General features: G+C 41.5%; 1 protein-coding gene across 2 annotated transcripts in view; it reads right to left on the reverse strand.

Moving 5' to 3' along the window:
• Positions 1–22229, reverse strand: part of VAPA (VAMP associated protein A) — a 42864-nt gene extending 20635 nt beyond the window's left edge. Inside the window, exon 1 of one of the 2 annotated variants that reach the window (XM_032773998.2) lies at positions 21867–22229. In XM_032773998.2, coding sequence (XP_032629889.1) covers positions 21867–21942 — 76 coding nt within the window. In that variant the 5' untranslated portion in view covers positions 21943–22229. The remainder of the gene's footprint in view (positions 1–21866) is intronic. The other variant, XM_075062936.1, reaches the window with a different exon arrangement.
• Positions 22230–23449: the final 1220 nt, after the last annotated feature.

The following is a 23449-nucleotide window of genomic DNA, read 5'->3' on the forward strand; positions in this document are numbered from 1 at the left end:
AATAGACCTATTTAAAAATAAATTTGAAATTGACAACCTACATAAGGCCTAAAATTATAATCTATTTAAATTAATTACAATCCTTAATATTAAGCAATAAATATTTCCTGCCAAATTTTAAAGCAAATCAAACCACTCAACTGGTGGAAGCCATTTGCTAAGCAACCGGAAACAAAGTTTGCTGAAGTCCTAAACCAGCTTTTGACAGCAATAGCCTCCTCTGCAGGGTCAAAGAGAATGCTTTCTTCATTTCAGTTTACACAACTAGTTCAGTTCAAAGTTAAGAAAGCACTGGGAGTAGAAAAAGCAGGAGAGTTTATTCATACACTGGGAGAGAAAAATAAAAACTAGATGCAAGAATGAGATCTTCTAGATCTAAAACCTTGCAGGACGCTATGACCAGAAACAAAACAGTTCAATTTACTAACTACAGATAATACCGCCTTTGTTTAAAAAACCATATTAAATGCAAAACTTTTTGATACACAAAAAAGTTCATCCAGCACCTTTAAAATAAAATAAAATTTTGTGAATTTTAATTCAATTTGAATTTCCATCCAGAGTTTGACATAAAACAATTAAAAAATGAATCCAAATCAATAAGAAATGTATCATTCACCATTTTCTAAACATCAGAGTAAAAATAAAGAATCTAAATGAATATAAGTTACATTATATAACTGATAAAGTAAATGTGCATATCATGTATCATGCTGACTAGCAAAACGAGCACCAAATATAGCGTAAAGGCTATATTTAGTTGCAAATCAATACCAACTGATGAGAATCGTTCTCTCTTTAAGAAAATATAAAAATTACAAATGCAAAACAATTAAAATTGATTATTTAAATCAAGGTTTCCTGCTGGGTGATTAAAGCCACTTTGATTTAAGTCAATCCAACCAAAAAAAACACTTATCCTGGTTTAGTGAGCAAAATAAGCTATATAGGCACAAAGAATATTTGCCAGCATAAACTGCAGCTACACTAGGACTTTGCCAGTATTGAAATATCACCCCTCAAAAAAATTTAGACCCCAAAACCACAAAGCTACATCAGGAAAAGTTTCTTGTGCAGGCCTGGTTCCACTCTGTTCTGGTGAAAAGAGAAACAGGACAGGAGGAAAATCTTTTTAGCAGCAAAGTCTGCAGAACCATTAAATTTGGTCTCTCCTAGGGTGACCAAATAGAAGTGTGAAAAATCGGGATGGAGGTGGAGGGTAATAGGGACCTATAAGAAAAAGCCCAGCTGTGAAAAAACAATTTTGCCCTCAAAAAAATAAATGAAAAGCCATGACAAAAGTCTGATCTTGCAAATAAATCAGCAAGAGACAAAAAATATTTTCTTAGAGAAGCATTTAAAGACAGAAGAAAAAACTCTCTTGCAAAATCTGTAACATTCTCAACCATGAAATGAAACAAACAACTGCAAATCCCCTGAACAAATCACAGAAGCATTTAAAGAGAAAGGCTGAGTTGCAACGACAATGTCATAAAATGCAGCGCACAATTTGTACCTGTTTCAGCACAACCACAACTGCACAACAGAAGTGGCTGCACGTCATCTGTGACAGGGCACAAACTTGTGCCAGTGCAAATATATGACTATCTAAAACAGGCCACCCTTTTATATGACATATGCTTAAACACTCAAGTGAAGAACGAAAATTCTAGGAGGTTACCAGCTACAAGATGTATGTCTTACAGATGTCTATAAATGTTAAGAGAAATAAACTCAAAGACAAAGTGTAGGATAACTGTCACTATAATCAATGAAATAACTACGATGGTTGCTACACACTTAATATTTTAAGTGTACCATCGGTGAAAGATAGCACTGGAAAGATGTGTTCCTATCTTGCTGATGCACACTTCATCGGGGGAGGGGGGAGGTAGTGTGGGAGAATCACACCACCATCCCCCTCAAACCATCATTCAAATAGTGCTAAATTATGAAACTGCTTAGAATAACATGGTTGTCTTTGACACTGATAATTGGATGAAGTAAACTTTTAATTCTGCACTGTCTGGACTATTTCCCAATACGAAGTTTAAAATTAATATTTACAGTAGTTTCCAGGAGCAAGTATTTCTAATTGGTGTGGGTTTGAGCAGCACAGCAACTGAAAGAAATCTTCTTGCATCTGGATAAAACAATCCTACACCCATTTCTGTCTCCAATGAATTGCATATGGGTACCACTTGGATTAGAATCTGAGGCCCATGTTAAGAATTTATACTGTAAAAATTTTAAAAATTGCTTTGCCCTTGCATGAACTGGATCCATCCATGCTAACACCACATGCCATAAACTCAGACCAGGCCCCTGAAGATGCCATATTTTCTCAAGACTAAAGCAGTGACTTTGAAAAAGATTGAGGGCCATGGTAGATAATCAGTTGAACATAAACTCCCAGTGTGATGCTATGCCGAAAGAGCTAATGCAATAATGGAATGCATAAACAGGGAAATCTTGAGAAGGAGCAGAGGGGTTATTTTACCTCTTTTTATTTCGCACGGTGTCAAGCTCTGGTGCCCACAATTCATGAAGGAGTTGATAAACTGGACACAGTTCAGAAAAGAGCCATGACACTGATTAAAGGAACAGTAAACATGCCTTACAGCAGGGGTCTCAGACACACGGCCCACAGGGCTCTTCTGTGCGGCTGGCCGAGCTCCCCACACCCCCCTGTCTACCTCCAGGCCAGAGGTGGGCAAACTATAGCCCATGGGCTGCCCTCATGGTGCAGCGGGCCCGGCGCCGCTCCCTTAAGCGGTTGGCGTGTCCCTTCGTGCTGGAGGGGAGGGAAGAGGCAGCAGAGGCCTCCTGCGCTGCCTTGCTTCAAGGAACTGCTCCCCGCAGCTCCCATTGGCCGGAAACAGGGAATCATGGCCAATGGGAGCTTCGTGGGAGGTACCTAGAGGAGCAGCAGCGGAGCCCTGTGCCCACCCCCACTCCCCCAGGGGCCGTGGTTCTGGCTGCTTCCTGGAATGGAGCGGCGCAGTGCGGCATGGGGCCAGGAGCCTGCCCTGGTCCTAATGCGCGCCGCTGCCACCCCAGAGCCGCTCTAGGTAAGCGGCATCAAGCTGCTCACACCCTGTACCCCTCCTGCACCCAACTCCTGCCACACCCCGCATCCCTCCTGCACCCAACTCCCTGCCCTGAGCCCCCTGCCGCACCCGCACCCCTCCTGCACCCAACTCCCTGCCCTGAGCCCGCTGCTGCACCCCTCCTGCCCCAACTTCCTGCCCTGAGCCCCCTGCCGCACCCCGTACCCCTCCTGCGCCCAACTTCCTGCCCTGAGCCCCTATCGCACCCCACACTCAACTCCCTGCCCTGCTGCATCCCACACCTCTCCTGCACCCCAACTCCCTGCCCTGAGCCCCCTGCCACACCCCACACTCTTCCTGCACTCCCTGCCCTGAGCTGCCTGCTGCACCCTGCACTCCAACCCCCTGCCACACCCTTCACCCCTCTTGCACCCCACAACACCACCTCCTGCACCTCAACTCCCTGCCCTGAGTCCCTGCCACACCTTGCACCCCTCCTGCATCCCCTGGTGACAAGGAAGGGGCAGCACTGTGTGGGGACTTTGGGGGAGGGGTGGAAATGGGCAGGGAAAGGGTGGGAAGAGTCGAGGCAAGGGTGGGGCCTCATGGAAGGGGTGGAGTGGGGGCAGGGTTGAGGGCAGTGAAGGTGGGGGTGTCAGTGATGCAGCCCTCAGGCCAATGCACTAGACCTCACGTGACTCTTGTGGTCATTTGAGTTTGAGACCCCTGCCTTACAGTGATGAACTCAAACAGCTCAATCTATTTAGTTTAACAAAGAAAAGGTTAAGGGGTGACTTGATTACAGTCTCAGTATCTACATGGGGATCAAATATTTAATAATGGGTTCTTCAATCTAGCAGAGGAAGGCAGAACACAATCCAATGGCTGGAAGCTGAAGGTAGACAAATTCAGACTAGAAATAAGGCTACATTTTTAATGGTCAGTAATTAACCATTGGAACAATTTGCCAAGGGTCCTGGTGGATTCTCCACCATTGACAATTTTTAAATCAAGGTTAGATGTTTTTCTAAAAGATGTGCTCTAGGAATTACTTGGGGAAAGTTCTCTGTCTTATGTTAGACACGGGGTCAAACTCGCTAGTCGTAATAGTCCCTTCTGGCCTTGGAATCTATGATCATGAATGACAATGGGCAACAGGAGTCTGACCATTCTTGCATGGCTCTAGAACAAGATGTAGAGGTAGTGGATGTATGAAGGGCTGCTGACATTACCTTATTTTTTATTATTATATTATTCTGTATTACTGCCATTTCTTTAACCAGATATTAGGGTTCCATCAACTTTAGGGGGTATAAATCAGAACAGATTTAACTTGTAGTGAACTCTTCTTCTTGCCCACTTCCTCCTATGCTTTTTTCAGAGGGTTATCTGGAGGAGTATATAAGGTCCACATAATACTCTTGAGAATAGTTCCAAAATTACTCAGAAAATGATTCTGAGGTTCCTTCTCTGTAGGTTCTAGTCCCAAGTCTGAAAAAAAATTGCCCTTGCTCCCAGAAGACAAATACGAGGCTCCTCTGCGTTTCCTTGGCCTTTTCTTGCTCCTTTCAGAGCCATTAACCTAAGAAGATTTGTATTATGGCGAACTGGGAGAAAGTATCCCTTCACCTCTGAGGTTCTAACAAACAAATTGGAGGAAGATGGAACATCATTTATACAAGTGCTCGTCACCCAAACATTTAAGTCATTGGGCACAGGGGTCTGATATAGATACTCTTTTCCCACAAGGCAGGTAAGTCTTAAAACTGATCTTTTTTTTTCTCCCAGTTTCTGCCATTGCACCAGGCAACAACTAATGTAACAGAGTTACCAGGGATGTTTCCTATGGAACCAAAAACACAGAACAGTGAGGGCTCCTGGATTTAGTGCAGATGCATCCCACTAATGGGGCTCTGTATAAAGAATACACAGAGAAACAATCATTTCCCATAAATGATTATGGCATCATTCTATCATTTTGTAAACATATTTTTTCAAATAGTAAAATAAGACTTCAAATCAATGTAAAGTCAGTATTTTTGATCCACAGAGGATTGATACTGTATATCACGTTTTAAATACATACAGAATTATTAAATTATGGAAGATTAGATGTACTGCTTTAAGCAGAGAATAATATGACATATTATTCTATAACATTAAGCAATATTGCCCAACTTATATCCATTCCAAACACTGCTGCAAAGACTATTTTCCTGACTCGTTGCTTGACCATGTCACCTTTCTCTTTGGGTCCCTCCACTGGCTCCCCATTCTCGATCACATCAGACAAACTACTTGGGTGGAGTTTCCAGGAAAGAGCACAGAACACATCATATCCCCCAAAAAGACCCCACCTTACACACTATTTATAGGGTCAGACCAATATTAAGAATATGTCTCAAATGAGCATCTCCAAAAAAATCTCTCTCTTCAGGAAAAGGAGCGAATGTTTATGGAGAAATGAGGCTTGCAGTGCTGTTCTTCACTGCCAGTTTGCTGGTCCCAGAGCAAGGAAGAGAATGTACATTTGTGGCAAAACTGATAGTTGGAGATAGCCAGCAGGGCAACTGTCTAGGGCGCCACACCACAGGGGGCCCCGTGAAGCTAAGTTACTCTGCCTTTGGCTTTTAGCCTTCAGCGGGGCTCAGGCTTCAGCTTTCTGCCCTGGGCCCCAGCAAGTCTAATACTAGTCCTGCTCGCTGGTTTATTTTGGTGGACCCTCAGAAACCTGCTCATGGCCTTCCAGTGGGCCCCGGACCCCTGGTTGAGAACCACTGCAATAAAAGGTATTACCTCATCCACCTTGTCTCTCTAATACCCTGGAACCAATACAGCTACAACAACATTGCATACAACAATGGAAGATCCTTTAATGCTGACATTTTAGTGCGGGATCACAGTCTTTCAAATCATCCACTGGAATTGGCAGGCTGATGGTGTGAGCAATCAGACACTCAACAATTTTACTCAGATGAAAGCTGTTGTCAGGTTCAACAAATGGCCAGCAAGGATAAACTGGTACAAAGGGAAACTAGAAGAAGAAAAATTTAATTGCATTACGATCTGCAGATTCCAGCTTTGGGGGGGGGGGGGGGGGGGCGGCTCTATTGGCACATGCAGGCTGACAATGTGGGCTAGGCTGCTCTGCAGCATAGATTAAAAAAAAGCAACCAGCAGGTGTGGCAACGAGGCAGATTGGGTTAGAGGACATTAACCTCAGGAAGGTTAAATCGAACACAGAAGGTCTATAGGCACTGGCAGGCTAGCTATAAATTAAGACTGCTGTGTTGCATCCTACAAAAAAGAAAAACCCAAGAAAGCAATTGTAAAATGGAGGACTGGATCAGGCCACACTTTATTCCCTGGTTCCACACAGGGAACCAGGGAATAAAGGGCAAACTGGTACCAGCAGGCTGGCAGAATGGGTGAATTATCTCTGCCTCGCTGAAGAAAAGCCAGTGGGATGAGTGGAAAAGACTGCGGAAATGGCAGGCTAGGCTGTGCTGCACAGACTCACCATATCTGTGGGGTATAAGAGAACAGAGTCAGTGCACAGAACCATCAGGCTGCCCTGATGTAATAGTAAGTGGTACCAAACATAAGGAATCAGCCATTTGAGTGAGTTTGTTTTATAAAACTGTTTTGGTTTCACAGTCTGCGGGATTCAAAGCTGCCTTCCCTCAGCAAGAGGGGACTAACAGAAACATTTATGGGGCAGGGCAGGAGTTCAGGATACCAACAACCACCATGACTCACTACGGCCATACCTGGAACAACTGGGGCAAAAAAAAACTGGTTATCGTGGCAGTCTGAAAGTACTGGGACATCCTGTGCCATGACTATTTCCTGTCCTTCTGATTTACCAGCCTCTTGGAGACCTGGACACCATGCAGTCAACAGTAAAAAAACAGCCATGAATTTCTGGCTTGTTGCTTCCTAAGTGCCATGCCATGTCCTGCTGCTGAATTTCCACTCAAGCAGCTTAAGGCTTGCCTACAATGTTGCTGCTGTTAGAGTCAGCCCATGCTGCCAGCTTCAGCTTAGCCTCGTGCACTACAAAGCCAGGGACAGCTAGCTTAGAGATTCTGCACCATCATCGCCTCCTGTTGTAAGGCTGCTCCAAAGAGTTCAAGGCTTGCCTGCTATATTGCTCTAGAGTGGGGGAGGCACTGCATTATTGAGCAGCTGGAGCCATGTGCAGGAGGAGCCCCTTTGAGTTTATTTAAGCCTGTTACACTGCCGTGTTTTCTACTCAAACATAAATTTTTCCTAATCTCCAAAATCCCTGTCCCAACCAGAGAGTACCAAGGTGTGGAAGAAAAATTATACAGTATTTCTGTAATTTTCCATGGAGACAGATTACATTTCATTGACAGTTGAATTGAGTTTGACAATAGTAAGGAAGGAAGTTGTAGAATGTAACTGACATTTGAGACATTTAGATAAAACTTTTGCGAAAGAAGTGTGTGTATATAAGTATATAAACACAGACACTACCACAAAAGATTGCCTCCCATGACTAAAGGAAAACCTTCTGCCCTCAGTTTATTTATGTACACATTACACAACTTAAGATTATCTGTAACTACAAAGGAATCTATTAGGTTCATTTTTGTCCATTCATACTTCAGAAGTTCCATGAGAGTTTCTTATACATTTAGTTTAAAATTTAAAAAAAAACAACTTATAATTATCAGTAATTTCAGATGTAGAAATGCATGATACCCAAACCAATGCTCCAAAAGACACCTGTTTCATGCAGAGACCATAAAGTTAGCTGCTTAAACGATTAAAAAACAGAAAACTAAAGTCCAAAAGTTGAAACAAAAGCAAGTTAGTTATGTAGTGTTCTGTCACTGTGTTCATGGACACACAAGTCGCTGCCCAGTAAATATCATCTGAAGAGGCTCTCTCTCTTTGGCTACCAAGCAGATATCTCCACTGGGGAGCAGGCAATTACCTTCAGAAGAATCTTAATTAGAAACTTGATAAAACTTAATTCATCTAGAGAGAGGACTTTGAGGTCTTTCACCCCTTTCTGTGCACGCCCAAGAACTCCAACAGAGCATCTGACGTCCTCCATGGTTTCTTTTAGTAAAACACTACTACCCTGACCACATCGAAAGCCATGGAATGTAACGTATTTATTTGTCTACCTTCAAGGACACTCAAGAGCCTATGATGAATGCTTTTTTGTAGTAGTATAAACTGAAACACAGTCATATACGCTTTTCCAGGGTGAAAGAGGATTCTGTGTTAAGCAGAAGGCCATATTTCTCTTGGGAATGAAGTTGGGGCTGAATGGAAGAAAAACGAAGGCAAGACTGCTAAACACGAAGATCCCAAGTTCACTAACCCTTAAAGCCACTGCGATAACTTTGAAGTTTGCCTTTTGGACTAAGAAATCAAAGACACTTCTAGTGATTCAAAATATGATTTATTAGGAGTTTCTACTGTTAGACTGGGATTCCATTGTTCCAGTGGGTGTCAGATTGGGGGCCTGTGAAAAGGTACCACTTTCAGAAGCCAAAGCATGTAGATAAGGCCCTACTTGAACTGCAGGATGATTGTCAAAAAACTGTGGCTGAGTTACAGACAAGCCATGAAAAATTGGAGAGAAGTAATACTATTATTATTACTTTATTATTTGCAGTAATAAAGCCCATTACTACTTTTCCATGATTTTCTCTTGTTGGCCGCCCAGGGCTGAGAGCAAAGGACCAGCGCTGAGAACAGGGACTACTGCTCTCAGCCGCAGGGCAGCCAGGGCTCCCACTGGTCACCTCTATGCATGGCGAGGCTCCCTCCCGCTGTCAAAACTGAAGTGAAAGCCTAATACTGTGGAATCCACAATTTCTGCAATATCACAAGTTAAGTAGGGCCTTACATACAGGTGAAATAGCTTGATCGCACAGGACATAATGAAATACCTACTATTTGCTGCTTAGACTTGCACTGTCAAGAAACTGGAACCTTCTGCAAACAATCTAGAAAGACATCTAAAAATGTCCTTCATAGCCGATATCCAGGGATCTGTCTTCCTCCCGAAAGACCATGGATGGCCAAAATGGTAGAAAGTTTTCTGAATCTAACAAGGAAATCAAGCAACTTGAAAGTATTTCACAGTCTACTTTAGGAGGCATCATGGTTCAGTTTCCACAAGGCAAGCTTCACACACTGCAGATTTGGGTAGGTCAAAGGTTGCGGTAGATGAGATCTCAAGTGATTAGTACTAACCTATGGAGCACACACTATCTGGGAAGGCAGGGGCATGTGGGTCAGAGGAGGAAATCAGTATTATCAAAACCCAAGCCAAGCTGACCTCTCTGACCATGTGGATGCAAATTAGGGAAGCGGTAATGCATCTACTGTAGCCTCTGAGTGAAAATATTTGCAGAATTTGGTTATCTTCCCTATGAACTGGATTGCAACATGAGTCTCCACTTGTGGAAGAAACCTATTCTATATAATCTGACTGAAGACTTGCTGGCTAGCTCTGATTCTCCCACCTCCAGCTCATTATGGTGCAGCCATTCAGCCTGTCGGTATCTCTGAGTCACAAATCCAGGTATTCCAATATCTGCAATATAATCTTTTGCTGTTTGTTCTTCTTGGACATGAACCAAGCTATGGTAGTAGTTATATCATTCTCCTCGTACATGTGACACTCAGAGCACTTTTGAGAGCAACCTGACACTTGCATGCTCACAAATTCCAGAAGGTTGAGTCTAGACTAGGACTCCAGAAGAGTACACCACTTGCCATGTGTTATATAAGATTCCATCTAGCTCCCCATCCTGATGGGCTGTCAGTCATCATGCAGATTGCTAGTGGATCTGCTAAAGATTTTCCCTTATGAGTGGGAAGAGCTCTATTTTTAACCCACAGAGAGATCCTGTCTACCTCTGTCAGAGGTAGAGCACTGAGAAGCAACATCAGTGCAGTTTACAGGCATGCCTGTAGGGGGTACTGATAGGCCACACAGTGGGGGGAGTGGGGGGGGGGGGGGGAAGAGATCTAAAAAGGAAACTTTTTGCCTGCTTCTTAGCCAGAAAAAAGCTTAGCAGTTTCAACCCTGACAGAGAAGTAAATTCCCATTCAAAAAATCCTTGTTTATAACCTCATATTGGTCCAAAAACATGACACTCACTTGATGGTGTCAGTGGCATGATGAATCCCTAACATTAACCACTTAATACGCAGAAGATCATACGTACTCAAAACAACTCTGTATAGTTGATAGTAATTTGAAACATCATGGGAGAGAATTCCTTTATCCCAGCTGTGAAATATTTCTATCATCATAACTATGCATGCTTACATTTCAACAAACTTTAATGAAGTGCTTCGGTACTCACAATCAAAAGTTACGCTTTATTGTAAATCTAATATTATGATGTGTTAAAACTGAAATTGAAATTCAAATTTGTAATTTGGCAGGGTGATTATAAGCCAAACAAACCAATACCTGGTAAGAAAATAAGTAACTTTTTGCCAGAACTACTTAAGTCTTAATTTAAGTTGTGCTTTTAAATTCTAAAGCTAAGACAGTAAGCCTGATTTATATTCAATTGCTGCACTGTCCTGGCTTTACTGAAAGATATTCCTCAAACATCCATTTAGCAGAGTGACAAGTTTTCTTTGAGGCTCATTTTCAGTTATTTATATTAAAGGTCCACATCTCTCTTTGTTAATCCCAACCTCACGTCCTACTTTCACTTAATGGTAATGTTATTCCTACTGCATAGTAGGACTCCACATCTATTGTAAACTTTTACAATTTTGAACAATTCTTATTCCTCCCGGGGTACAGTGGGTGAGAGAAAATAAGTCTTTCAAAATTTTACACTGATAAAACATTCTCCCCTTCCAAGAGCCTTCTCATTGCTATGACAACAGAAGAGTGGGCAAGAAATATTTTAGGAGTGCTAAATGTGAATTTTTAATAAAACAAGTGATTTCCAAGGCCGTGTCAGCTACTGCTAAGTATATGTGATCAACCATTGTATTTCAGTAGCGTACTGGTTACGGCATGATCCTTGATCACAGGAACTGCAACATGTTCCCTAATCCAAGTAAGCCAAATAACTGACGAACTAAGCAGAGATACTCACAGGAACTAGAAACCACACACAGAATGCCAGACTGGCATAACAAAACTGAATGAACCACTGAGAATGAAAGATAGGACCCGCAAGGTTTTCACCTGATATACTATCAACTGTTGGTGGGGCTGAAGCACAGCGAAGGTTTCAAGTTTATTTAATGTGTCCGATAAGTAGCACCATAAGGCATAGGTGCCTTCTCAAAAATGGAACTTCCAGGCTAGTTCTCATACATATTTCTAGCCTGTGCTGCAACAGGAAAGCTATTCTTAAAACAATATAGAAGGAATCAGAAAAATTCATTTTAATCATCTCAGACTACCAACTATTATGGCCCTGGTGCCAAACTACTCAGTCTCTCCACAAAAAGCCTAATCGAAATCAGCTACTGTACCTTAAGACACTTATTCTAAGGACTAACGTGCTACAAAAACTTGCTATCGAGAAGACCAGCCTCAAAGCAAGGAACATTCAAAGTACTGAACATAATGCACGAACTCAAAAAGCACTCTCCTGGTCATCACTGCTTCCCTTGTGTGAAAAGTTCCAGCAACAGAATGAAAGCAACTTTTTGCAAGTTTCATAATTCTGCTCCTGCTGTGAACAGAGACACATCTATGCACTTATGTTATTGGGGACTTTGGAAGGGAGATATTTTTTGCTCTTTTCATCCTGTAATAGCAAGCAGCCCATGCAAGTTTCTTTTTAAAAAATCAAATGAGATTCATTTTTTGTTGCTGATCTCCAACCTCTGCCTGACACAATGCACAAAGTCCAACCTCAACAGGCTTCAGTGTCATATCTTTTACATTTTCTAAATGCAGGTCTAGATAATATCTAGCTCTTACATAGCATGTTCAATCAGTAGATATCAAAGATATCAGAAGAGGTCAGTATAATAGTCCCCAATTTACAGCTGGGGGATACAGGGAGGTGAACTGACATGCCCATGGTCACCAAATAGGAGAGTGGCAGAGCAGGGAATAAACATCAGGTCTCCTGACTCCCAGTTGCGTGCTCTATCCAATAGACCATTTAAGTACAAGCTCTCTAAATGTACAAATATCTCATTGCAGGTTCATGGGCAAAAATCAAACACATTGTGAGTTTTCACCCAGAGGTGCAAAGAGTCATTCGAAGTGTAAAGAAACAGACTGATACTCATGTCTTCAACTGTTAGTTTTAAGGGCACTGATGGGACCAGACTAAGTTACTCAGGGAAGTGCTAGATCATTTGCTTTAAAAAAAATAACTTTCTCCACCTGATATAGAACTATGAAACAATTATCTCAGTATCCTCAAATCACGTTCCATCAAGTAAAACTAATACAGCATACTCTCAATTATCCAAATAGCAGGAGGGACTCAGGATTTTATTCAGTTAATCAGAAGTTTGTATAATCAATAAGGTAGGAGCAGCAGCACAGGAAGCCTTCTACAGTTTCACTGTCACGGATCTGCTCACTCACTCCTGTGACAGTGAGGCTGCAGAAGACTGCGCTGCCATTCCTGCCTCTCCATTATTGCAGGCACAAGCTGCAGGAGGGAAGCTGAGGTCCTGGCAGAGCAGAGCAGAGCAGAGCAGAGCCCCTCAGCCCCGACTCTGCTCTGCCCCACCAGGACCACAGCCTTCCCTGCACTTCCAATTAGCCCCAGAGGGCTACCTGCGCTGATGCAGGAACCATTCACAGTAAGATAGCCTTCCCTGCAGCAGACATGCCAAACCCACAGAAAAAAAAACACTGAAATTGGGCTTGGTTTTGGCTTAATTGGCTTGTGAGTTGCTTGTTGGCTAGTTTAAGCTTGTTTCTTTTTTTTTTTTTTGGATCGGCTCCTGACAAGAGAGGCAAAGGGGAGGAAAGCGAGTCAGGGGTGCATAGCGGGCTCACCACAGTCCCAGACTGCACACCGGGGGGCTCTAGTCACAAACTATTGGGGTTCTTAGGGATTGGCTTGCTCTGGTCTTATTTTGAAATGGGATTAGCTTGGTTTTTGGCTTACTGTGAAAGTCGGGGTGCTTATTTACCGCATGAAAGTTGGCAACTGTGCCCTGCAGCTAGGGGTCTCTGCTCTAGTATGCAAATCCCTTCCCAGCATGAGGGACTAGGAAGGGATTCGAATAATGCAGAGGTTCAAACAACAAGATTTTGGAAAAATCAGGATTATACTATACAATAGAACCACAGTTTATTTCAAAATTGGGTATCTTAATTTTACATATTACACACATCTCCACACCCAAAAACTCTAACCAAAATTATGACAAGGAAGTGAAATAGCATATGATAGATATCATGAAAACCGCAAAGATAAAAATCTCCTTTTCAATCAAAATTATCACCCTTATTTTAGCATGAAAAACATCAAAAGCATTAATATAATTATCTAATCATTTCCTAAATTTAGCTCCGGTATTTGACTGTAACCTCTTGAAGCAATTAATTCAACTCCATCAGCTATGTACATGGAACAGTATTTTTGATTTGTTCTAAGTTTACATGACTGATTTCACTGAGAGCCCCCAACCCACACTTTGTATTACAAGCCAATGTAGAAATACAATCTAGAATTTTAAATATTGCAGGCAAGCTTTTCTAACTTCTTTCAAAGCTAAAACCTAGTATTTTATGATCTCTAGTCATATTTAACTATCGCCATACTTCAAGCCACCTTTTCCAGACATTTTTGGGCTCTTAAGTGTCAAACTAGATGTTACTCCAAGCAAGACTATACTCAGTTATGTCAACATATATTTTCTGTGTTATTCTTTATCTTTTTTAAAAATTCACTCAAGTATCTAATATGCTTTTTGTTTGCTGCCACAGCTGCATATACGGAAGACTTCTCCAAACCTCACTGTCAACTGTATTCAAGTTGAATACCATATGCTGGTAGTTTCATTTCTAAATTAAATGATTTAAAGCATAATAAAGTCAAGAGGGGAGGACTTCCTCCCAGACAGCCCACATCCCATTATTCAAAACGTAGCCAAAATGAATTTTCCAAAACAAAATGAGTTATCCAAACTTTCACTTCTGGGCTAAAAAGCACAAGAAAACTTCACTGAAAGCTCTTCTCTCCTCAGAAATTAATGCCCAAGTACACTATAATCAAGTATGTTATAATCACCCTCCACCCCAAGAATAAATTGCATCTTTGTTATATAAGAAATTAAGTTTTATAACTTAAGGAAAAAACAAAAAAGTGGAATTTCTTAACTACAATATACTATACTCATGTTTCTATCTTCCTATTTTCAGTAAGAACTGTGCAGAATGCTACAACTTGTATTACTGGGCAAACTTTCTGTTGATTTTGTCTACGAAATTAATATGTCTGTGTTTGGTTTATTTTAAGATCACAGTTGTCTCATTTGAGAACTTCCAGTATGGGTGGAGAAAGTTAATACCAATCTATCATTAGTCTCTTAACAGGATTCATATATTTCATAGTTTTCCTTACTAGTTTAGTATGAACTAAGCCAGTGGTTCTCAGACTTTTGTACTGGTGACCCCTTTCACATAGCAAACCTCTGAGTGTGATCCCCCTTAAATATATAAAAATGTGTTTTTAATTGATAACACCATTATAAATGCTGGGGGCAAAGCGGGGTTTGAGGTGGAAGTTGACAGTGGTGCCCCCCCATGTAATGACCTTGCGACCCCGAGAGGTCCCGACCCCCAGTTTGAGAACCCCTGAACTAAGCTCTCCTCAGTCTTTTCTTCCAACTTGATTTTGCAACTGGCAAGATGAGTATATTGCAATCCTTTAAATGGCTAGTGCTTGAGAAGTTTACAAGACAGCTATCAATCAAATGACTAAACTGGCCAGAAGTTTATATGGATATGAACCACCTCATTCAGCAATGAACCATTAGAGGACAGCACTGCATTGAAACATCCACCCTCTTAGCTAAGGAACTAGGATTCCCACCACAGTGCTCTCTTTGGACTATGCTTCAAGGTTCTGTTTTCCATAATGGCCTTAAACAATAAAAAGGGTCTGTCAGTTTCATTCTCAAACTATGATTAGCAGCACTTGAGAGCAATTTGAAGACTTCAATAACTCGGACATAGGTTAGGGGTTTTTATAGAAGTGGATGGGTAGGGTTCTGTGGCCTGCTTTGTGCAGGAGGTCAGACTAGATGATCATATTGGTCCCTTCTGACCTATGAGTCTATGAGAGAGATCTAGGATCACGTACAGATGGTGTTTCTCCAGCACCTGGAAGTGGGATAAAGTGAGCAACGCAACTCCTGTTAATTCCAATGAAAGAAGAAGGTAGCCCTTTGACAACAAATACTCTAAATGTTTATCTGAATAAATAGCAAGACATGCCACCATTACAAACATAACTTGGCACACTACTTTCGGCTTTAATAAATGTAACAGCAGTCAGTATCAAATACACCTACAATATTCCTAACTTGACAAACCAGTACAACCCATCAATCACTCAATTCTGAGTTCTGTCCTAATTGTGTGATTATGAGATGACAATGGTCACAACATTCCCCTGTAAATACTAAATGGTCAAAGTTTTTTAAATGTTGAATTTTATTTTTTCTTAACACATACAAATCATTATTAATTTATCATACACTTCATTGCTACCACAAAAAATTATAGAATTTTATTAAAGCTAATGTTAAAATTATATAATGCAGAGGTTAAGGAAAGTGTCTGTTCATCTTACTAAAGATTATTTTGGGACAACAGTCACTTGGTGAAACTCTGTAACTGGTGTTATGAAGGAGGTGTCACACTTTCGGCCTAAAAAATGACTATTCACTGAACCTTATTCAACTTCACATAGAAGGATATATCTATCTCAGTACACACTGCTAACACTTAGCATATGGACACATTAGGTATAAAAGAATTCATTTTATAAATAATAAAATCATAATTGTGCCCAAAACCATTTTCATCAAATTTTCCCTATGCAATCTAATATTTTGATTTTTTAAAATGTAAGTAGTACGACTTTATGTTCTGTTATTTTTATTCAGGAACATTTACTTCACAGTGAAGTTTGAGACTGAACAATTCAATACTAATCTGCCACAATCCTGTTGGCACTTTGGGCAGAGCGAAAAGATGACCCAATCTAGGCACACTCAAAAAAGCAGTCATATTACATTTAAGGAGTTCAAATCCTGCCTACACAAAAATCCTGGGCCAATTTTGGCAACAGATCTTGAAGGCAGGGAGATGGATTTAACAGTGAGCTATTTTTACTCTTAAATTCAACCTTCTCGATTTGCAGTAATGCATATCCTGTAGCTTTCAACATTACCAATAGCAAGGCAGTGATTACAAAGCATACTACTGAACTCCAACACTTATTTGATATGGTTCTAATAACCACGAGAAATCCAAGGAGGACAGCTATACTTGACATAAACTAGAAAGTGTTTCCTTGCACTATTTTATGTAACGTGAACGTGTTAATAATCTTCATGAATACTGATTATAACAGGAGGCAATTTTACACTCTTCTAATGAGTTTAGATTACAAATCAGATTGATAATAAGAAATGAAATTTGATCTGCTATACTGATCATTATTAGTAACTGGGTGATTTCAGTCTATTTATGTTTTTATTCTAGCCCAACACATGACAAAATCAGGAACAAAATGGAAAAACACCACCACTGTACTCTTGCTCATATTTGCAATGATACTTTGTTTACACTTTCAAGTAAGGGACCTTTTCAATAGAAACAACTGGATTTCACATTTTCTGTAACAAGATCTTCAATGAAGAACATGAATCAAGAATAAGCCCTACTCAAAAGAAAGCATTTTTTTAAAACCTTAAAATATTCCTATGCGATGCCAATAAGTTTTTTGAAATATACACCCTAAATAAGATACTGGTTGATAATCCTTTGAAGGGCCACTATCAAGTCAATTACTCCCAAAATTCAGTCTCAGTAAATAGAAATGTTCAGACCTTTTTTTTAAAATTCCAGTGAAGAGACTATATTTAAACACTCCTCTGCAGTGTTTGCAACTAATACAGCAGTATTATGCTAGCATAAGAGAGCCAGAAAACGAAGGTGACTAATCTATTTTCATTGTCCAAATTGAGGAAAAAGTAAAAAATCTTCATTATAAAATCTGAATTTTAGTTTTTTTCCATTTTTAATAATTTGAGATGTTAGTAACTAAAGGATTTATTTTTTAATTTAAAAGGAGTGAGAAAATATTTGGTGATATAAATATTTACAAACCACTCAAAATTAAATGCAACAAAGAGTCCTGTGGCACCTTATAGATTAACAGATGTATTGGAGCATAAGCTTTGATGCCCACGAAAGCTTATGCTCCAATACATCTGTTAGTCTCTAAGGTGCCACACGACTCTTTGTTGCTTTTTACAGATCCAGACTAACAAGGCTACCCCTCTGATACTCAAAATTAAATGTGTCTAATATTCCATAGTTACTCAAAAGACATAGAACAAGTAGTAACATTTCACCAGCATGGCCAGAAGCACGGCTATTAAATACTAGCAAAATGAGTGACTTGTTAATGCAGTGTTGTAGCCAAGTTACTCCCAGGATATTAAGAGAGACAAGGCGGGTGAGGTAACATCTTTTATTGGACTAACTTCTATTGTGAGACGGACAAACTTTCCAGTTTACACTGGACTCTTCTTCAGGTCTGGGAAATGTATTTGTTAATGATGAACTCTGACACAACACTTTGAAGAAATTTAGGTAGTGCATGCAAAACACATACCTTGTTTATTATTGACAATTATATTTTTAAAGGCTGGAGCAGCTCTTAGATAAGAAAAAAAGGACTGACATGTAAAAAGTAACTCCATTTAAACTCTCACAATTATAAATACCTTTTAAAGGTTAAAAGAGAGCCTTTATCGATTGTCATGAGATCCCAGGACAATTCAGAGCTTTAACTGAAAAGCTTCAAGTGTCAATAAACTACATGACTTTTAAACAGGACAGAAATCTGTTTACAGTCAAGAGATTAATGGTAGATTAAAACTGTGGAGAACATCAGAACACCCAACAATTACTAAATATATCAGTATCTGCATGGTTGATGTGAAAGAGCCTTATACTATATAGTGAAGTTGTTTCACTTTCCAAACGAATGGATTTTAAGCAAACATATTTTTAAATCTTTCAATCAAATACCAAGGCACTATAGCTATACCTTCTCAGATCTCAAGTTATAAGCAAAATGTTTTAGGCTGAGAGATGGAAGAATACTCTGGTTTAGGAAGGTAGTATGGTTCAGCGGACAAAGCATCTGAATAAGAGGCAAGTGACCTGGGTTCCATTCTCAGCATTGCCAGTGGCTCATTCAGGAAATCACTTCAACTCCATGCCTCAGTTTCCCCATTTGTTAAAAAAGGTTTTAATTATACTTACTTTCATCAAGTGTTTTGAGATCTACTTATGAGAACAACCATGTAATGAGTAAATCTGATGACTGCCACAATTTCATAGGATCAACTATTGCCCACCACATCAGAAGAGAAAACTAGGTTTGCCTCAGCAAGTAAGAGGCTATTGAGACTGAAATATCTAGGGGTACAAATACTGGATGCTAGTCTTTCATTCATTGGGGGGAAGGAAGGGGAAATATTTCATATAATACATCAGCCACCATCAGATATTTTCTTATATAAACCTCAAATGGTAACACCTTTTCGTTCAGACCTTATGCAGCAATTGCTGATTAAGGTTCTGAATAATTAAATCAGTTAGCAAAGATGCTGACCATCTTTCTCATCTCTAAAGAAAGCAAAAACCAGGAACATTTTACTGGATGATGCTCAGAGCTTCCTGACAAGACTGGTACTTGTTTATTTTTAAATGTAACTCACTGCTTATGCCGAAGTATGTTAACACATATCATACCCTCATTCAATTATCACAAATGTCAGAAAGTAAATCCTTTGGGAGCAAAAAATAGCCTGTTTTTGTTCTGGATTCTGTAAAAATCCCAATCTGGATGTCTAGTGTGCACATCAAGTGTTTGATTTTAGGAATGCTATATGAATCACTCTCTTTTCTGCCCCCATTAAAAGAACTTCAGCAAATCAGTGGCAATCACAGTAAAACACTATTCTTTTTACCAACGCAATTTTGTCATATTCGATTTGAAAGAGAACCTCTTTTAAGGTACATTACCTATTATCAGCTTGTCTAAGTGGCACAGAAGGAGAATACATTACTTACAATCTCTTCCCTGCCCCCAACTTTCTAAGTTATTTCATTGGAGAAACAGTGTTTTGCAGTTCACAAACATGGTTGTTAACTGCACATTGTTCTGATGACTTTTAACATAAGCATACATACTGAGATGGCAGGTAGAGTCAGTGAACTGACCTGCTGTATCTGAAATGCAGTAGGTTTGGTCCTTCTATACAGTTATCAAAGGCCCCATTTTGCTTCACGTTCTACCTAAATACTCCCTTCCGCAAAAGTTTTCCCAACACCTGTACATGTCTAAATAAAGTTTAAGTTTACACTTAATACAATTCATATATCTCCCATTCTGAAGGTACATACTGAGACTGTTTGTTTGCTTACTCATATCTGTCCTATAGATTTTGCAATCCAATGATGATTCAAGGACAGCATCTCTTACATCTCAACAGTTCTGTTTATACCCAGTAAATGTTGCTTACTTTTGGCTAAGTGAGACATTCTAGGTTGATATGCCTGCAATTATTATACATACTAGCTTTGGTTTAGTATGCATGCTTGTACCCTCTTTCTACTCTTCTTGGGAGACAACAGGGTATTGAAATGTATAATACAGTGCAGCCATTCTCTAAGATCATGTACAATTCTGGGGCCTGCTAACTCTGAGAGAGACTTTATAAAAACTGGCAGTATTTTAACAATGCACAACGGAAAAAAAAACTCTACGATTTTGGGTGTATCAGAGAATATGCAATTTAAAAAGTTCTACCAAAAATATTAAAGTGAGCGCGTTCCTGTAAGTTTATTTTGATTGACTAAATGGGTAGAGGATAATTTAAATCTCTGATATGAAAATTATAGTTTGTTATAAAACTGTCTTCTCTAATAAGCAAGCTTTAAGCACTGTTGAGCTACCTAAAGCTATTTTTCAGGAACACAGTTGTCCTCTGTAAGACACAAGATCATATCAGTTTATTCTACTTGCCCATTTAAAGGGTCCTACAAATAAGCCACCAAAATGATTCTAAAATTTCCCAGAGAACACAAGTAAAGACTGCCCTGCTCCCCAAAATATTATACATAGAAAATGAACTTGAAGAATTAACAGTTAAAAGTAAAAAGTTAAATACAAAGACAGATTAAAGGATTAGCTAAGAAGTACAAGAACTGCTCATGCTATTTGAATAATTAGGAATTTATATTTATGCAATTAGGTTTATTTATATTTTCTCAAATTAACAGTAATAGTAACAGTTTTGTTTCCGAGTAAAAGCTTTAACTAATAAATTGTTCACTTAATGCCCATTGTCAATCTGTGGGCACTGAAAATTACCACATAATTATGCCTACCATAGCACAACTTTCTTTTGGTCCTCACCTTCCAAGGGGCCTGTCTTCCTAGCAACTGAATGTGTGTCTGTTCAGAACCCCCCTCGTTATTAACCCCCCTCGCTGGGGTTTATCAGCGAACAGCGTAATTAATCAGAGCCTATTTTAACGGCACTGTTTTAAGGCAGTCTTAGTAAGACTGCACAGCTAGCTCCCCACAAATAAACATCTGACACACAGAAGCTTTTGCAATTCTCACATTCCTTTTCTTCATTATCAAAAGTTAACGAACTGCCCGCTGAGACACTCCGAAGGATTAACCTAAAACTGCTCTGAAATACGCCAGCATCATGTCATCTGCCCTCCCAAAAGGGTCAAACTCCAGCTGGGAAAGGAGCGTGCCGCTGCAGATCCCCAAGTGATACCAGCAGATAATGGTGCAAAATAGCACCACTCCCTCCCAGCCACAAACCCTTGTTAACAGCTGGACTCAACCCAGCCGCAAGCAGAGCGCGGCTACGGACAGGGAACAAACAGACTTGAGGACACCCGGGGAAAAGGGGAGCGTCTCTCCTCACACATGCAGCATCCCCCACCCCCACCCCACGGCCTCTTCTACCTGCTCCCCGGGGAAGACGCGCCACGCAGGTTGTGTGGTAGGGGGCAATTCCCGCTCTGAGCCCCCGTCACTCCCGCTGAAGCCCAGAGACCCGCCCCGAGAGCGGGCAGGGCAGAGATGCAGCGCGTCCCTCACCAGCTCCCGGGCGATGGAGGCCAGCTGCCCCCTCCGCTGGAAAGTCTGGGGAGGTTTAAGGGCCTGGCTGCCGAGCAGCCGCTCCCGGCGGGAGGGCGGAGGAGCCCGGCTCCCCGCTCCAGGCACTAGGTGGGGGAGGCGGCATGTAGCGCGCGGCTGCTGGCACGGCACCTGCCCGCCTCTCCCCGGGAGCGGCCTGGGTCGGAGCCGGGCCCGAGACACACGATTCCCTGCGGGATCTCAAGATGGCGGCGGCGGAGCCGTGTCCCGGTCACCGGCTCTGGTTCTCCGCTCCGCAGAGAAACCGGGACGGGGCCTTGCCGCCGCCGCGACCCGGGGAAGTCGATACCCACCGCAGAGGCAGCCCGGCCCCGGCCCCGGCCCCGGCCCCCCTGCAGCTCTCGGCCCCGGCCGACTCAGCCCCCACCGCTCATACCTTTGAATTTGAGGTCGGTGGGCGGATCGAGCACCAGGATCTGCTCGTGCTTAGCCAAAGTCCCAGCGGCCGCCATCTCGCTCGCTCGCTGCCGCGGGGGGAGGGAGGAGGAGCCGGTCAGAGGCGCCGCTCGCTCACGCCGGGAAGGGGGAACAGGACTCGCTGGACTCCGGACCTAGCGGCCGCCGCCTCCTTCCCCCCCGTGGCCGCGCGCGCGCGCCCCTCTCCCCTTTCCCTCTAAGAATTGACTCAACCCCCGCCGCGGTCGCGCGCACTGCGATCAAACGCCAACCTCGCCGCGGGCACGAGGGAGGCGATAGCAGTCGCAGAACCCAACCGGCGCATGCGCGCTTTCACCCTTCTGGCTTCTTCCGCCCCCTCGTCCGTTGACAGCTCGCTAGACTTGGCCTTGCGGCCCAGCAGTCACGCGCTGCCTCTGCTGAAGCAGCAGGGGGCGCGTGAGCTGGAAGAGGCAGACGGGGAGCGCTTCGAGAGGAACGAAAGAAGAGCGCATGCGCAACCTATGACGGTGCAGGAAGTGGTGTTCTACGTGGCCAAAGTTCCATCTGAAGACTACAGATCCCAGAATGCAATACTCTGCAGGCGATGGGAGCATTGCATGCTAGGAATAGTAGTCTTCAAGGGTCACATCAGTGCACAAGGGCAGGGTAGTTGAAATTGATTTGTCTTTTATGCGAATAATGCCTAGGAAGAGGGGGAGATTAGTTCTCTGCTGAAGGTAGTGCTGCGTGGAGCAGGTTGAGTGTCTGCCTTAGAAAAAGGTCGGTGCAAAGGAAAATAAGCTCATATTGCTATAGATGTGCAAATTGGAGCTCGGGCTTTTCCATGGCCCAGTGTAGGCTAGTCGGTTCTCATCTAGGCAAAAACTCAACTGTCCTACTGTTAGGGTGTAAAATAATATGGCCTCATTCATATCAAAGAGTGTCCAATAGCTAAAGTTAATAGAGGCAACAGTTTAATTGTAGATAGAAAGCAGGGCAATTCACCCCACTTCTCCTGACTTTAAACATAAAATAAATTCCTAGACAGAAAATGTATTTTCCCTTTCATTCTCACCATTGCCTTCCCCACTCTCCTTTCTAAGGTTTGCATTTTATACCTGTACTTAAAAATAGTACTGTCAGTGGATAACAAGACATAGGATAACATTATTTACTAACAGTGTAGAAGAAAATAAGGCTAAATCAAAAGATTTTTAAAATAATGTGAACAACCATAGTCCACTCAACCCCTCCCAAGCCAGATGAGGACTGTAGTGAATTTATTTACAGTAAAACATTTCAAGTTGTCTCCTGATCAATGTCTATTAAGAGTTTTCCACTTTTTCCCTATATTCTTTCAGTGTATGTTTTTCTCCCTCAGTTCTAGTTACACACAGACTGGTAGGTAAAAATATCTTCTCTGCCATGTTGTTTTATTTTTCTCTTCTTTACATGGATACTTATTCTATAATTTCCTCTTTCCCTTTTATTCTTCTTTGTATTGACTAATCTACCAAAGCTCAATACAACATACTGTAAACTGTCCAGAGGAAATAACTAGCCCTCAAAATTCCAATCAGC

The sequence above is a fragment of the Chelonoidis abingdonii genome, chromosome 2 (genome assembly GCF_003597395.2).
Source record: "Chelonoidis abingdonii isolate Lonesome George chromosome 2, CheloAbing_2.0, whole genome shotgun sequence".
NCBI lineage: Eukaryota > Metazoa > Chordata > Testudines > Testudinidae > Chelonoidis > Chelonoidis abingdonii.